This window comes from Oreochromis aureus, linkage group 10 (genome assembly GCF_013358895.1).
Source record: "Oreochromis aureus strain Israel breed Guangdong linkage group 10, ZZ_aureus, whole genome shotgun sequence".
Classification (NCBI taxonomy): Eukaryota; Metazoa; Chordata; class Actinopteri; order Cichliformes; family Cichlidae; genus Oreochromis; species Oreochromis aureus.
Genome location: NC_052951.1, coordinates 20,199,024 through 20,215,914, shown reverse-complemented (window position 1 = coordinate 20,215,914; position 16,891 = coordinate 20,199,024). Strand labels below are relative to the sequence as shown.

Sequence of the window (16,891 nt, the reverse complement as noted above, 5' to 3'; positions counted from 1 at the left end):
AGACATAGTGGCTGTAACTTTTCTGTGTGATCCAAAATGACAAACAACTGCTGCTTATTTCAGCTGTTACATCTCTTTGTAATGCAAAGGGCAAAATAAAGTGTCACCATGTTTTAAAATCATTGCTTCGCAAACTGTGAGTGACGACCTCCTGGCTTATATTGTTCTTCGTTATTACACAGCCAGTCTAATCATACTGTTTGATCTTACATTTATGCTGCACCAGCTTAAGTTTAATCGCACAGCTGACTAACATTACAGCTTTGGAAATCAGAGTCCAATAATTCCAATTGTGACACACTACCCTGTTTGATTTAATGCAGCTATGTAGTATGAATGCACATAGAGAAACAATCAGTATATCTTCTTCTGCTTATGTAACAGGTCAACTTGATGTGAATTATCAAGCTGTCGGGCAGCATGTATCCCATCATGCATAGTTCAATTAGTCGTGCAAATAATCACAGTCCAGTTCTGCAGTTATCTCCAGTTCTGGCCCGTCATGATGTCATGACTGTTCGCCGCCTTCATCCATCTCTGTGTCTGCTGGAGCTGCGTTTTCTTGCTCTGGGTCTCCCGGTAGGACATCTGTGACCGTGTGGATAAGCTCCTCAATCTGCTCCTCTGATAGTCGCTCTTCACTCTCTTCTACCAGCTGAACACAGAAAGAAACTTCAGACAGTGCAACACTAAAGCCTCCTGATGTGATTTCATCTTCTGTTTTCAGTTAGTTTTTGCTTTATGTCTTTGTTCTGAAGCTTTTGATCATATCACATGATTTTCATCAGTAGATACAGTTTGCAAGCTTTCATGGAAGTGTCGATGCTTGAATGTCCAACAGGGGCAACTAGTCCCTGAAGTGCCCAGATAAAACTGGGAAGAGATCTGTAAAAGATCTACAGATTACTGAAAACTGTTGAACTCTACAGGCTGATGAACACCATGTGATATGAGATTAAAAGCACCAGAACAGCTAATCAGTGAATTCTGCATCAACAGCTTCACTTTCAGACTCAACAGCGTCACTTTATCAGTGCATTCTTCAGCACATTTAGCGTCGGCAAAGAACAACTCAAACTACATTTCTACACAGTCTGAATGAGCCAGACTGCTGCAGGGAAACTCCCATCTACTGACTTTAATGTGCAAGGTGGACATGTTATTTTCATCTGTGATTTACAGCTCCACTGACAGACTTTGACAGTTGAAATGACCCACAAATCTGCATGTTTGACATCATTTTTGTTTTTTCTTCAATAATGGAGCCTTAAAAGTGGCCATTAGAAAAGGTTAGGTTAGAAGTCCTAAGTAAAAACAAAACAAAAAAACAGTGTTTCTGTCCCGTCTGTGGAAGCCAGGCTCATCTATTCCTACTTAAGTGAGCCATCACACAGTTCATTTTTATTATTTAAACAATTTGAAGGTGCATTTGCTTTGCTTATTATTGCCTTCACAAATGTAGGTATCCACGCCGCCCGCCTGCCCGGCAGGATTAAGACAATACTCCATCAGCCTTTTACAGCTCGGGCGTATAAAGCAGAATACCAGCACACCTATTCTTTAAGTCACTCTGAGAGTACAGAGTCATTTCTAATTAAATGAGAACAATTTAATAAATAAGAAATGAAAATACTGTAGATATGGAGATTCAATTTAATTTAAAAACACTCACAAGCTGGATTTCCACTGCAGTCAGAGGCCGGTGGTTCAGTAGCTGTAGTTTTTCTGCCCTGTTTGGGGGGAAAAACAGTTCACATCTAAAAAGAGCTGTGCATCTTATTCTGTCTGTAAAGTTCTATTTAAAGCATCAAGGATGGAAGGTTCTGTGATGGCCTGATCCTACTGACTTTGTGAGTTTGTGCGGCACCATGGTGGTGAGAAACTCCTTGACGATCTCAGGGCTCTGTCTGCTGCAGGGCGTCTTCGACAGGTACTTCAGCGTCTGTGTGGAAGGACAAACCAAACTGTGGCCATGCTTTTGAAAATGGGTAAACATGACAGGCACGAAGAAACGCAGAGGACGTTTTCTGACCTCGTACATGATGGTGTTGAGGTTCTGCTGCCCGGCGCTGTGTTTGTGCTTCCCGCTATCCTTTCTCTGCTCCTTCAGGTCTGTGAGGAGTTTGAACACCTGAGGAACACACAGGTAAACAAAAGTGCCATTGGTCTGATTAGTTATTCTTTGAACTGACCACTGAAAATAAAGAAGAAAGTGAGAAAATATGACCTTACCTCATAGTTGCTGAGCATTGCAGCGTTAGCATTTTTCCTGAGAATAAAAAAAAGCACATGTAAGCATTTGTTTTTGAGCATATCTCAGTGGAGGCTGTGGTGTTTAAATGTTTATACAAGGTAGAATAGATCCAGGCTTTCATGTTTTTTATGCCAAATTCTGACCCTACCATCTAAACATTACAGCAGAAATCGAGACTCATCAGACCAAGCAACATTTTTCCAGTCTTCGGTTGTCTAATTTTGGTTATCCTATATGAACGGTAGCCTTAGTTTTCTGTTTTTAGTTGACAGGAGTGGCGCCCAATGTGGTCTTCTGCTGCTGCTGTGACTCGTCTACTTCAAAGTTCAACACATGATGCTCTTCTACATGTTTTGGTGCTTATTTGAGTTGCTCTTGGTTTCCTAAATATACTGGGTTGCAACCATCTGATTTACCGATTTTAGATATTTGCATTGATAAAATTAACAAGTGTGTCTAAAAAAGTGGCCACAGAGTATTTGTGTAGCACATTTGTAAACAATATAAAATATGGACAATGGGCTACCATAGCAATGGAATTGCAACTATTAATATACTAAGATCATTTGTTCAAACGAACCAGTTTAGTGCTAAGTGTCAAAATCTCAGCATTATTATTAGTAGTAGTAGCAGTAGTAGTAAATAATGCATCACACAAAAAGAAAACAGCTCCTCGCGTAAGAGAACCTGGCATCTGTTTTCACGTGTAATTTATAAATAATAATAATAAAATTTTTTCGATCAAAGCACAACAATCTGGATCAGTAATGTGCTGACAAATGCACTTGTTAGTATGTTCTCATTAACTTTCTGCTGCGTTTATTTTATTTATTTGTTTATTGTTTATTTCAGATTAACTGGAAAATGTGACTACAGCCTCACACGGGTCCCAATAACTGAACCGGAAACTAAAAGACAGCGAGGCAGATTCTGCACCTTTAACCACAGCGTTTAGCCTCAGGTGAAAAAAACGTTATACAAATATCAGTTAAAATTATGCAGATATAAAAATGAAATCCATTTAACTTAAAAACGGTCTTACACTTCCATTTCGCCTGGCACGTCGCTCCGTTACAAATGTGTCCGTGTGGGAATGCTAGTCCGCGTTAAACGTTCCGCCGCTCGTTGACCTCGATGGAAGTTGGAGGGCAGAGGCCAACCTGGTAAAGGAAATACTAGTACCTGGGATATCAGGTTACTGTATGAAAAATAAAAAAACTATCATCTGTATCTTTTTTTTCTTTAATTGTTGAAATCTCCCATTCCTTCACTGTTTTGCTTTATGCTGCCCTCTGCTGTTCAGACTATTTATGATTTTATAAATGCTGTTTATTCCTAATGTGAACATGTGAAGCAGCAGTCTTACAAAAACATTAACATCCAGATTAAAGACTGTAGAGATATGGCCATCTGTCTCAGCATGATCTTGCTGAAAGTCTGGGAGGAGGGGCTACAATGTAACTCCAGACACCTTTCTGGACTGACAGAGATTATTCTGCAGGGCATCACTCCTACTCTATGGGGGACCACAAGAGCCACATGCGTCGAAATAAAGAATTCTGTGCTTAAATAATGAATTGTACAAAAAATGATGCATTTGTAAAATCATTGTATTTATCCAAACATCAGTAAATTATTACATTATAATGTAAAAATTTAATTTAAAATAAAAACAATTTTTAAATAAAAATATCCGTCAAAATATACTTCAAATCAAAAATGAATTTCACGAAAAAATGTAATTTTCAAAAAAAGCCTGATTTCCACAAACATTTTCGAATTCCAAATTTTAAAAACAGGTCTTAAAAATCGTTTATAAAAACAATTTAAAAAAGTGAAATATGTAAATGGATTCAACAATCAAAGCTATATTTCCCAACAGCACAAATTAGCTATGTTTTTGTAAGCTGCTGTGCTCTTCACAAATAAAGCTTGAAGCAGCTCAGACTATTAGAATCAGGACTGAGGCCTGTTACATTTCTACAGTGTTAGAGCAATGGCTGCAACCTACAGCCTTTTAACTCGTGATTAAAATGCTGACAGTAAACACATCAGTCCAGATGTTAGCACATTACTTTACGATACTGAGAGTTAAAACAACTGAGACAAGGTGATTAAAATAGTAATTGTCAGTTCTCTCGTTCCTTATATGATTGCCCTCTGCTAAGACTGGAGATGAAACTACTGATTTGATTTCATTTAATTTAATATGTGACTGCACACATTCATTCTCAACTGGACATAAATGATGATCAAGAACAATGTTTAGTTTTATTATTTACATGATGTCTGTGTTTATTAATGCAATTTGAAAGTAAATACTCAAAAGTTGGATGTATGATGGACTCATCAAATCCCAGCTTCTAAACATAGTATGCTGAATCTTAGCATTAAATGCCCAGTATATTCTAATCAGTACAATTTAAGCATTCACTGCACCTACAATATCTTCACCTGTGTCGTGGATCTCTCTCTCTCTCTCTCTCTCTCTATATATATATATATATATATATATATATATGTATATCTATATAAATAAGTGTCAGTCGATTAAATTATCGCGACTAAATACTCATGATAAATTGCAAATTAATCAGTTTTTTTTTTAATCTGTTTTAAAGGAACTTTAGGATACTCTTCATGTTTCTAATACCCTCAACAGTATGGGAGTGGACAAACTACTATACTTGCTTTATGCAAATATGTGTTTATTTTTAATCGCAACAATTCAAAACAATGAAAAATACAATGAGAAGTCCAGAATACTGCTCAGCAAAGCCTCGAAGGTACTGAATACTCAAAATTATGCCAAAAGGAATCATATACTAGGCAGCACGGTGGCTAGCACTGTTGCCGCACAGCAAGAAGGTCCTGAGTTCAATTCCACCATCAGGCCGGGGTCTTTCTGTGTGGAGTTTGCATGTTCTCCCCGTGTTTACGTGGGTTCCCTCCGGGTACTCCGGCTTCCTCCCACCGTCCAAAGACATGCAGCTTGAGAGGATAGGTTAATTGGATAATCCAAATTGTCACTAGGTGTGAATGTGAGCGTGAATGGTTGTCTGTCCCTGTGTGTTAGCCCTGCGACAGACTGGCGACCTGTCCAGGGTGTACCCCGCCTCTCGCCCTATGACAGCTGGGATAGGCTCCAGCGCCCCACGCGACCCTGGAAAGGATAAGCGGAAGCGAATGGATGGATGGAATCATATACTCCCACACAATGTAACTGTTTAATTTACCATTAGAGTGGGATCAAAACAAGGAGTGCAGTTAGGGTATGAATAAAACAATTTGGCTATACTTCTTTTTGCTCTTCAGTTGTTGTTTTTTTAAGCAGAGGCTGAGCAACCCAAGCTTCTTCCTCCTTTTTTCCTAATAAATCATGAACATGGAAACAGCACATAGGAGAAACAAAGAAAAAAACAACAACCCTAGAACATACTATTACTTTGCACTAACCCAATTGCTCAAACAGACATGCATTTTAACATTTTCAGATGACAGGGCAGCTCGCTTGTTCTGAAAAACATGCCCAGAAAGTGAAAATAACCTCTCACATGGTATGGATGTGGCAGGTGTTGCCAAGTACATGCGTGCAAGGTAGGCCATCTCACTGTGTGCCCCTTCATGCTTGGACCACCATTTCTGGGGACAGTCCTCTATGTCAATAGTTGGCTCTGCCCTGTATCGCTCCACACATTTCTCAATATAGTCCTCCTCTTCATCAGATGAAGACTCTGAGGCAAACATGAGAGCTGATCTTTTCTTAGATGGCTCATATGTTGCTGGTTGTTCAGGCTGTGCAGGCTTCTGCCTCTCCCTGAGCAACGCACTGATCAAGCGCCACACCTCAGCCCTGTCAGGTCTGCTTAGACACTTAAGACCCTTAAACCTAGGATCCAGTGCTGTTGCAACCCTGAGCCACATGATGTTAGTTTTTTCCTTGTGCTTCTCCATTTCTGCTTTAAAGGTCTCCTTGAATTTAACCATGTAAGCTGGGTCATACTCAGAGACCTCCATCACTCGCGACAGGTGACACAAAGCTGGCAGCACCACTGAGCAGGAAACAAACTTCTCCCCTCCCAAAAGTTCAGTTATATACCTGCAGTAATAGAGAAACATACGTCATTAAGAATTTGTTACATTCAATCACAAAAGGTCAAAATCCTTTATACACACATTCTCCTATGTCAGAAGTGGTAAGAATAAGTATTAATAAATTACCTGCAGTGTTCAAGAACCGTCTCCAGCTTCTTCAGTTTCTCCACTTCAGCTGTTGTTGGCATTGTGACACTGGTTGGATGTAGTGCCAGTGCATCTCTCAGTGGTTCTTGATTTCTTAGAACTTGCTTGATCATCTCCAGGGTACTGTTCCATTTCGTTGATGCGTCCTGTGTAAGTGACTCTTTTTTATGAAAATGTGCAATTTGCTGTTGTTCGAGCTCCAGTGCGTTCGGTGGGCTATGGTTGAAATGGCCTATGACCTTTCTGCATTTTGCCAATGCGCTGTTAAATGGACTGTTCTGTAGAGAAACTGTGATGGCTCGATGGAGGCTGTGTGCGATGCAAGGCATATGCTCTACAGGTAGCTGACTGGCCGCTGCAACCATGTTGCATGCACCGTCAGTGGTCAGCGTGCTGACTTTATGTTCAATTCCCCACTGTCTAGCTACCTGCAGAAATTGCTCGGCGCACGTGTCGGCAAAGTGCTGCTCCTCTGTCTCCATAACAGTCAGAGCGTGCGACTGAAGTTCCCACTGTGGTGAAAAATAATGTGCTGTTATTCCAAGGTAACTGTGATTACTTCGAAAAGTCCAATAGTCTCCAGTGAGTGCAACCGTATTGGTCTGCCCCAAAGCCTCCACGACTTTGGCTTTCTCATCTTCATATAAGTTGTGGATCTTGGCTACAGTGGTGGCTCTCGAGGGCAATTCATACCTGCAGTCGTTGGACGCTATGCGAATTATTTCAAGTAGCCCCTCATCCTCCACAATGTCAATCGGCCTCCAAGCTGTAGCCACCCATTTTGCTATGGCTGTTGAAAGTTTGTTGGTTGTGGAATTGTCCATACGTCTCCTTTGAAAGCTATCCAGCATGGTCTGCATTTGGCGAGGGAGATTCTCTGCTTCAGCTGTGTGCTTGGCTAGCAAATGGTATTTGAGACTGGACGTGCTACGGTGATAACGCAGTTCACATCGACAGTAAATACAAATTACTTTGGTCTTGTCAAGAGATCCATCTGGCATTGCTTTAAAATTGAACTTGCCGTTCAAAATACGCCCTTCTTTGTCCATTTCTGCTCACTAGTGATGGCTCGCTTGAAGCTGAAGCTCACCGGTGCGTCCACAACACACTGGTTCTCGAGGCTTGATTCGTTTGGTCAGAGTCACGTGATCAGTGACGTCCGAAGCTTCATAACTGATATGATTCGCGGGATTTGTGGAGTGTTTTGGTTGTGAGATAGCAAACCACTGATCATTTTATTCAGAGATATCGAGCCAGCAAGGAAGAGAGGAGGTTCTGTCGCGTGGGAGTATTTTTAATTGATTTTAGTCAATCGGGCGGGTTTGTCAGCTTTCTCTTCTTGTTTTTCGCTTATGTTTTCTGTGTGCTTATTTGATCTGAAAACGTGAAAAGGTTAAAATGTCTTAACAAAACCAAAATCTGCTTTTCATAATATAAATATCGTTAAATAACTTTAGAAAGACTTCCATTTGACTCTTTAAATTTAAAATAATCAAATAAAAATAATCTTAAAATGTTATTCTACAAAATGTGCAGCAATTTAATTTGTTTATTCTTCTTAGGTGATAGTCTGTGGGACCCAGGAAGACCGTATAACTGAATCTAACCAACATGCATTGCAGTTTCTGTGGACTCCAGCCTCTTCTGTTCCATGCGAGAGGATTTTGTTTTGGGCAAGACAAAAAAAGAGAAACAGACTCGGTCATCACACAGTGAAACAAATTCTCTTGTTAAATAATAATGAAAAAAACGCTACTTTAAAGGCATCACGTTTTTGCTTTACAAGTTCATAAGCATTTTCCTTTTCCTGTTCACAATCAATTTTACACCCCCCACCCCTCATAAACAACTATAAGACAATTGGGCCTAATATCATATTATTTATAAACATACTCGTCCAGCTGTCCAGTGATTAATTGCAGAAGTACATGGAGAGAGGAACTCACAGCACAAGCATACTCCATAATGTGTTGTACATTATTACAATTATTTTTCATCTATTGTATTTACCAACATCAAGAAGTCACCAGCAAATACCACCATGACACATGTCCCCCAAAATACATGTTCAAAGCAACACAATGGTGGCCCAATATCAGACAGAATTGTGAACTCCACTCTGTGGAGTCGGTAGTCATGATGAAGCAGTTCGTTTTATTTTGTAGATTCAAGCTGCTTGTCATATTTTTGGCCACCAGATGTCACCAGAGTAAGTAAGTAAATAAAATTTTATTTATATAGCACATTTCTAGATAAAAAGATCACAAAGTGCTTCACAAAGTATCAAACAAAAACAGACAAAAGTTAACAAAATGCAATTCTATAAAGATGTGTTTTTAGGTGTTTTTTTAAAAGTGACCACTGAGTCCGCAGATCTTAAGTTCTGAGGAGAGGACTGTATTGAAAGGCCTCGAGTAATAAACCCTTTTTAACAAGCTTCAATGCTTCAGAAAGCTTCATTTGGCAATCACTGCCACTCACCTAGTTTGGGAGTCACTGCACATAGTGCTCCAATTACCACTGGGACCACTGTTACCTTCACCCTCCACATTTTCTTGAGCTCTTCTCTGAGCCGTTGGTATTTCTCGAGCTTCTCGTGTTCCTTCTTCCTGATGTTGCTGTCATTCGAAACCGCTACATCTATCACTACGACTGTCTTCTTCTGTTTGTCTACCACCACTATGTCCAGTTGGTTAGCCATCACCATGTCAGGGCCTGGTGCTGTCCAACTCTTCATGCTGGAGACCCTGTCTTGGATGTCTGCCACTGTGATGGTTACTGGTCCCTGTTTAGGGAGGTTGCTGTGGTCTGCCCTCAGATCCACTAGCCACTGAGCATTGCCGTTATGGGTTGCATCCTTCTCCCATATGCTCTTCCAGTATTGCTCCATCTCTAGCCTTGGTGGTGCTGTTCTCATATTGTTCCCTAGCCAGTGAGAGTACACCTTGGCTGGTTCTGTAGAGAACAGCTAGTTTATTCTCCTGCCTTCAATCTCTCTGGTGTACCTCTTCAAGTGGCTGTCCAAGGCTGTGAGTCTTTGCTTGGCAGTTTCCAAGGCCTCAGGTACAGAACCAACTTACCTGGATGATTGAGCATGCATTTAGAAACTATTGATTTACGTTAATAAGCGAGTGCACACATTTCTGCCCTCTTATCACTTAGATTTCTGAATCTTAAGAGTGAATCAATTTACAGCAGGAACCGCACACCTAGTCATCAAATGTTTGGTAAAATAGCATGAGTACTGTAAAATTTAGTAGGTTCCTGTTAAAAATCACACAAGCTTCACACCAAATCTGGCATATATACTTCCATTTTATACAGTACACCATTGAAATTATAAACTATATATTCCAGTCATCCACTTATCAGTAATTCTTGAGTAAATGGATGTCACTGATAAATCAGTGGTGATTCACCTGCAAGTGTTTTTAACAAACTGTTTCTTGTTTTTGTAGAACTCATCAGCAGCTGTCTTTAAATGTCTTCTGTTCACTTTACCTAACCTGGAAGCTAAGCTTCTGAGTCTTATCCCATGTAGGTGGCTCTTCTATGTTGTGCCATTTCTTTCCAAGATCCAAGCTTTTTCACTTGTGTTTTCTTTGTCTAATATTTTAACTTGTTTAATGATTTGAAAGACTTTTTCACACCACTGTATGTACGTAGAAGTTCAGTTCAAAAACTATGAACAGAGTCCAATATCCACCTCAATTGAATTTGACTTTGCTGGTAATGTGAATCGCTGCAAATGTACTAACGCCCAGTTTGTAACAACAGATACGATGCCTCATACTACAAAACAACCCCAAGAGATGCGGTTAAATGCCCTCTCCAAGTCCAAAACACCCGACATATATCGACCAGTTGGGCTTACTTGTTGACACTGTTCTTCATAGGATAAAGTACTGGTGCCGTGTTCCACCACCAAGAGCCAAGATCATTTCCAGAATTGTTATTTATTTAATCGTAATTCTAGGAATCTTTTGGCACATGGTGTTTTGGAAATGTAACAGTTTCTGTTTGTAGACTTAAAAAAACTACAGTTGATTCATTCTGATGATGTTATATTACTCTAAATACACAGTGTCTGTAAATTCAAACTAGGTCCTCATGCTACTAATGTCACTTGTAACTGTACTGTATATACACAGGACTACTGATATAGGGTTGTGTTTTTGTGGCACTTAAGTTTAAATTGGCCTTGGACAACCATTCTTCCATAGGATTAACAACAGACAAAAAAATTAAGAACATCATGGCAGACTTGGACAAGGTGTGTTTTTTTCTGACAAACGTCTGTTCAGCAATATTTTTTGTTCAATTCATTCTATTATTATTGTGTGAATGCAACTGTTACTCAATTCATCTTTATTATTCTAAATTCTGTATGGTTTTTTTGGGTTGCTATAACTTTTGGTGTTTGTTCCTGTTGTTCTTTCTATAATAACCTTTTCTCACAAGATTTTTTAGAAAGTAAGTAGATTGGAAAAAACTCCCTAAAATTAAATGGCCTGGTAAATGGCCTGTATTTGTATAGTGCTTTTACTTAGTCCCGATGGACCCCAAAGCGCTTTACACTACATTCAGTCATCCACCCATTCACACACACATTCACACACTGAATTAAATTAAGATTTAAATTGTTTAAAATGCTACTTTCAGCTTCAGAAACTATTAGAAATTTTAGTCATTGTGGACTTTCTAGTGAAAAATACCATCAGGCAACACTGTCAACAAAGATCACCTATGGCCACTGAGTGCAATATTAAATGTTGAGATTTCTCCTCTCAACAAGCTTCTTCACACACTGACCAAAATGTCTTGCTGTCGAATGCAATTGCAAACAAGGTATTCCTTCAGCAACAAACTCTGAACTCTTCACTATCTGGATAATGTTGCCTTCAGTGATATTTGGAAAAGGATAACCAAAGTTAATTATACTCTGGGTTTGACTAACAAAGTGTATTCCTAGAGTATTTTATTTATTCAACTAAAAAATGTTTACGATACAATTGTAAGTTAAGCTCAGTAATATCCTGCTGCGGCTTCTTCTGAAGTTTTTCTTCTACATGAGTTGGACCAGCTGGCTGAAGATTGTCTAGGCTTCCCTCACTGCTTTATCAATATAGACACTGATGGCCTTCACGTGCTGCTGAAGCATTTCTCTATCTTGCTGTGTGTCCTGGTTTCACTGTTGGATGCTGAGTCATGTTGGCCTGAGCTCTCTCTGCCTCTCAGTCCTTTCTGCTACAGCTGACACTGTGTCGTGGCCTCTGTGTTCCTTCATACCACAGAGGTTAACTGATATACTGCTGATCGCTGGTTCTGAAAAGTCCTAATTTCATACCGAACCTGGAGGTGGCTCTCACAGTAAGAGGCCACACACTGCAGACAGGAATTGGAGACTTTCAGGGCCCTCCCAGTGCACACACCACAGGCCACATCTTTAAGTCCAGCATGTTGTGGATGAGGAGAGGTTTAGAGTCTAGTCTTCTTCAGCTAATCAGGTGTTTACAGAACTAGCTTTGGTATGAAGCCCTTTCTGCACTGATAACAGCTGGAAACTCTTCTTAATCTCCTCCTCTTCCCAGTAGTTCTTGATACAGCTTATTCAGTAGTTGTGCCCACAGATAAGAGTTGTTGGATACTTCAGTAAATCCAGACAGATTAAAAAGCACAACTTCTTCTGGTCCAGCTGAACCCTCATTCAGACATTTTCATTTCCTTACAGTAGATCAAATCTGAGCTTTGATCAGCTTAAGCCTGTTTCCTGTGTTTAGATCTGCAGCGAATAGCACTCATCACTTTTTCCTTGTTCTACCCTGTTCAGAGCTGTCTGACAAAATGAGGGAAAATGAGGACAGAGATAAGCCACTGTGTTAGAGAGGAGGCAGCAGGTTTCCCTTCATTCCAGGAAGAGGAGTGCCTTCTCTCTGGCCATGAACAGCAGTTCAACATGCATTGTATGCTTGACAACAGGAACAGAAAAATCTGTGCTGCAAAATATATTTGTTGTGGATTTGGCTCTGAATGTAGAATCTGTATCCCAAAATTTCCAGCGTGACACAAAGCATAATAGTTAGTGGTATGGGTAGCATTATCTGCTAATTTGGGTAAAAAGCTGAAAGAACATAGCATTAGCCCTTTTGCTCCAGTTAGCATTAGCTGCTAACATGGCAAGCTTCAGTAAAATCTATTAGAATATAAACTTGCTCAACTCAGTTCCCTTATCCTGTAAAAACCCATGCATGTCAGAGGGTATGATTTTATATTGGCTCTGTTATTTACCCTGTTAACATTAAAAAAAGAAACTAAAAAAACAGCTTTTTTTGACTGTGTGCTCACAAGCATTCAGAATACTGCACATGTTCCCACCATATGTTTTTTAGACAGACAAAATGCAAAGATTCCTACATATTTTACTCATATTTCAGACTTTATTACCTGATGTTAACAGTGGACTCAGTCAAACAGAGAGTGAAACCATCATGAAACCTTTTTCTTGTTTCTAGTAGAGCGCTGTCTAGATGAACGTTGTTGTTTAGTGTTAGTATGTGCAGATTTAACGTCACATTCTGTCTCATTCCTGCAGAAAAAGGAGCAGCAGAGAAGGGCTCCTCCCAGGCATAGCAGTCCTGTGGACACCCAGCCGATGAAGAGCGAAGCTCCCAGATGCCTCCTTTGATCGTCGGCCAGGTCAGGGTTGAACATATCATTTACGATGGCGTGTGTGGTCCAGTGGACAGGCAGGAACACCAAGCTAGCTGCAATGAGAAACAACACTCCAGAAGCTATATCCGCTTTGGTCTTTCGCCTTGCGTCTGGTATAAAGTTGGTGCACTTGGCCCCAACCACACCAAGCACAATCCCAAAGAACTGGATGATGATAGCAAAAACGATGAGCACTCTGGCATCCTGCAGGTCTTGAGGTAAGGTGAGCGTAGAATCATACTCTTTGCACTCCATCTCATCTGTAGTCAGCAGAATGCAGTTCACCCACAAACCCTCAAAGATCATATAAGTAGTGGCAATGTCAGCACTAATGAAGTCTGAGACTTTCCACAATGGGAGGAAACAGATAACTATTGTCCCTAGAACACCAATGATGGCTGAGACCAAACCCAGAATCTGTCTGCAGCTAACTGCCATGATGAAGCTCTGTTGATCTCTTCAAGGAGAAAAGGTAGTAAGAGAGTTTTGTAAGAGAAGATTTCAGCAGGTATTAGTTTTTATTGTCCACGCAGAGGAGAAGTCGACTCTGGTTTTCTTTCCTACTGATTAGAGTGCTAAAGGAGGTGACAGAGGAGGAGTTTTCTAGCATGAGAAGAAACAGGTTTGTAAAGAAATCTCACCCAACCAGCTTGTTTCAAAGCACCTGTGATTAGGACAGTTGAGTTTCACATGTGAATACAAAGGCCGATATCACAAAATCAGAAAAATGCAGACATGCAAAATGGTAATTATGAACAATCGGGGTTCAAATACTGGTGGAGGCATACAAGGCACACATCCAGTAGGGGTCCCCAAGGTAGGCTACCTTAGCTTAGCTTACCTTAAATGTAAACAGGGGGGACTCTGTTAAATAGTGAATTTATATATATAAAAATGATAGTGATGACTAAAAGTAACTACCCAACTCTGTACTAAGTCACAAAGCTACTAAATTAGCTGCAAATGTTGCGAGTTAAAATTGTTAAAAAACCCCATTGTTATATATTATCTGAGACGATATTTTATGTTAATAGGCTAACATGTAACAATCTGCCAATCTGTTTTAATCGGATTCTTTTGTAAAGCTGAAATATAAACTGTCACATATTATAAATGTACTCATATTTACTTGCGCTGTCTTGTTTCATCAAATATAAGCTTTGCGTTAATTTTTAATGGTAAGGTTGATCCATGAAAATGCATTTTGACATAACTTGAATCAAAATAACTCACCTTTGTTTTGACTGCCTAACACAACTGGTGTCTTGAAAAAAACTGAGACAAGTCTGACAAGTCTGTGAGCTTATAATAACTTTAACTTAGTATGTGACGTTCTTTAATAAATGTTGTGTAAATATTTGTTAGGAATATGGTTTTTTTTCCTTAGACTCTCATTCTTTAATGCAAAAATCTACCAAACGAAATAAAAATAAATACATTTTTAGCCTGTTTGGCAGCAAGGATCTACCACAAAAGCTGTAAAGATTCTTTCACAAACACTCCCAAAACCAGATTTATTGTTAGAATTTCTTTATCGTTTGACATTATTGTAACTATTCTTGCTAACATAATGATATTTTATACCCTTAAATGCCAGTCTTAAATTATATTGGCATATAATCGTACACAGAAAAAAACATTGATCAATAACAAATCAAAGGAAAAGTAAGTTCAAACAACAAATTTAAATCAATTACTTTATCATTATTAATCAAATTTTTATAATTCAAATTTGATATTAAACTACTTTAAATGTGCATGCTTTAAATTCCACAGATATAAGAAAAAATGTTTAAGTATGTCTGTGTTACTAATATAAAACAACATACATGGAAAAAGATGTATAGCCAAATTTTGTAAATACAAGAAAATATATACTGGTAAAAGAAAGAAAGGCAAGTTTTATGTGTTGAAACTAGTTTGTTTTAAATCTATTTAAATATATTCTGTAAGTGGTTTTCAGATGTGGTTTATTGGTATTTTCGTTAGTGAACACAATGAACCGACTTGTACACTTCAGAACTGGTTCAGTTAGTGTCACCATGCTGCAACTGACTGAAGCTTAGCTGTTGGCATATACATGTATTCGTGTATCTTCCATATTCGTGAGATTCACACCTCTGATTTGACCGTCCTCACAACAAATCGATGCGCAGATGGGTGACTGGCTACATTACACCCAGAAGAGGTCACATCTTGTACTAAACACCTTGTATATACATATATCATAGTTTTGGTTAACAAAATCCATTTAGAATGCAAACTTACTTTTCATTTTTTGACTAGTATGCATTCACACATTCAAAATCCTGGGTCTTTGTTCCTACAGTTTGTTTTGACAGCATGTTTTGAACCCAAACAATTTACAGTCAGTTAAGCAGTCATAATTTTTTACTTAACTTAATAATAGACTAATTCAATGGCAAAGAGAAAGTGAAACCTTTATCTTGCTTCCACAGAATCAGCCCTGGAGTATCCAACCTCATAGTCAGTCTCATTCCTGGAGGAAAAGGAGCAGCAGAGGAGGCCTCCTCCCAGATACAGCAGTCCTGCAGGGGCCCAGCCGATGTAGAGTACGGCTCCCGGCTCCACTCTATGAACGTTGTCCAGGAAAAGGCTGTTGGAATTCATACTAATGGTGAGGTTGATCCAACATGAGCTGACTGGTAGGGCCACCAAGAAACCTGCAATAATAAACAAAGCTCCGGAAGCTATAACCACTTTGGTCTTTTGCCATTTGTTTGGCACAAAGTTGATGCATTTGCTCCCAACCACACTAAGCAGAATCCCACAGAACTGGATGATGATAGCAAAAACGATGAGCACCCTGGCACCCTGCAGGTCTTTAGGTAAGTCTTGTATAGAATTGTAGGATTTGCACTGCATTTCGCCTGTACTCCTCATCACACACATCACCCACAAACCCTCCCAGAGGATCTGAGAAGTGGTGATGCTTGAACCAATGAAGGCTGAGGTTTTCCACATCGGGAGTGCGCAGATGAAGATCGTCCCTAAAAAGCCAACGATGGATAAGAGCAAACCCAGAACATGTCTACAACAGGCCGACATGATGAAGCTGTGTCGATCTCTTCAAGGAGGAAAGGAAGGTGCTCCAAAGAGTTGTAGTAGTTTGTCTGTGAGAGATGATTTCAGCAGGTAGTTGGTTTTGTTGCACATACTCCTCCTCTCCATGACAGAGGAGGAGTTTTTTCTAGCATGAGCTGAAACAGGTTTGTGAAGAAATCTCACTAAACCACCAATGAAAAGTAGAGCTGAGTACAGAAACAAAGGCTGGTATGACAAAATGAATGCATTTTGTGTAAATGAAAAATAAACAATTCAAATAAAGACATACCGTTTTATAGGGTGTAAAAATTAAGTGTGAAAACAGAGACTGAGTGATCAGTACTGAAATAGTCCGGCTGCGAAAGCAGTCACTGTGAAACAACTCTTCATTTATTCAGAATTTAGGGATTAAATACAAATTGAGTCCCTAAGTAAGTTGTTTCAGTGTAAATTATCAGCATTGCTGAAATGTGTGAGATTTATTCGCAGCACTTGCTAACGTAAAGTTCCCAGCCAGAACACATCACTTTCGGAGTGACCTGATTGCCAACTGTCTTGGAATAATGACTTGCAGAAGTTTGAATATATACAGTGGCTTGCAAAAGTATTCGGCCCCCT

The 16,891-nt window shown here is 39.5% G+C and overlaps 4 protein-coding genes across 4 annotated transcripts; all 4 read right to left on the bottom strand.

The window, feature by feature from the left end:
• Nucleotides 1–290: 290 nt before the first annotated feature.
• On the bottom strand, nt 291–3,438 carry LOC116319681 (calcitonin gene-related peptide-receptor component protein). The gene is made up of 6 exons (XM_031739089.2): nt 3,297–3,438; nt 2,233–2,269; nt 2,033–2,131; nt 1,848–1,942; nt 1,673–1,730; nt 291–655 (listed from the first exon to the last, which is right to left on the bottom strand). The coding sequence occupies exons 1-6, from the start codon at nt 3,302–3,304 to the stop codon at nt 509–511; spliced, it is 444 nt and encodes a 147-aa protein (XP_031594949.2). The 5' UTR covers nt 3,305–3,438; the 3' UTR covers nt 291–508.
• A 2,020-nt stretch (nt 3,439–5,458) lies between these two features.
• LOC116319698 (E3 SUMO-protein ligase ZBED1-like) lies at nt 5,459–7,615 on the bottom strand. Its single transcript, XM_031739111.2, has 2 exons — nt 6,476–7,615; nt 5,459–6,353 (listed from the first exon to the last, which is right to left on the bottom strand). The coding sequence occupies exons 1-2, from the start codon at nt 7,543–7,545 to the stop codon at nt 5,696–5,698; spliced, it is 1,728 nt and encodes a 575-aa protein (XP_031594971.2). The 5' UTR covers nt 7,546–7,615; the 3' UTR covers nt 5,459–5,695.
• A 5,296-nt stretch (nt 7,616–12,911) lies between these two features.
• On the bottom strand, nt 12,912–13,792 carry LOC116317287 (claudin-like protein ZF-A89). The gene has a single exon (XM_031736001.2). It carries the CDS (start codon nt 13,643–13,645, stop codon nt 12,983–12,985), a length of 663 nt encoding a protein of 220 aa, XP_031591861.2. The 5' UTR covers nt 13,646–13,792; the 3' UTR covers nt 12,912–12,982.
• A 903-nt stretch (nt 13,793–14,695) lies between these two features.
• LOC116317286 (claudin-4-like) lies at nt 14,696–16,818 on the bottom strand. The gene has a single exon (XM_039617959.1). The coding sequence runs from the start codon at nt 16,274–16,276 to the stop codon at nt 15,650–15,652; it is 627 nt and encodes a 208-aa protein (XP_039473893.1). The 5' UTR covers nt 16,277–16,818; the 3' UTR covers nt 14,696–15,649.
• Between the last annotated feature and the right edge of the window lie 73 nt (nt 16,819–16,891).

Coding starts and splice junctions, on each gene's coding strand:
- LOC116319681 (XM_031739089.2), bottom strand. Junction 2,132..2,232: donor CAATGCTCAGCAACTATGAG/GTAAGGTCATAT, acceptor TGTGTTCCTCAG/GTGTTCAAACTCCTCACAGA. Junction 1,943..2,032: donor TCAACACCATCATGTACGAG/GTCAGAAAACGT, acceptor CCTTCCACACAG/ACGCTGAAGTACCTGTCGAA.
- LOC116319698 (XM_031739111.2), bottom strand. CDS start 7,545: ATGGACAAAGAAGGGCGTATTTTGAACGGCAAGTTCAATTTTAAAGCA. Junction 6,354..6,475: donor ACGGTTCTTGAACACTGCAG/GTAATTTATTAA, acceptor CTATTACTGCAG/GTATATAACTGAACTTTTGG.
- LOC116317287 (XM_031736001.2), bottom strand. CDS start 13,645: ATGGCAGTTAGCTGCAGACAGATTCTGGGTTTGGTCTCAGCCATCATT.
- LOC116317286 (XM_039617959.1), bottom strand. CDS start 16,276: ATGTCGGCCTGTTGTAGACATGTTCTGGGTTTGCTCTTATCCATCGTT.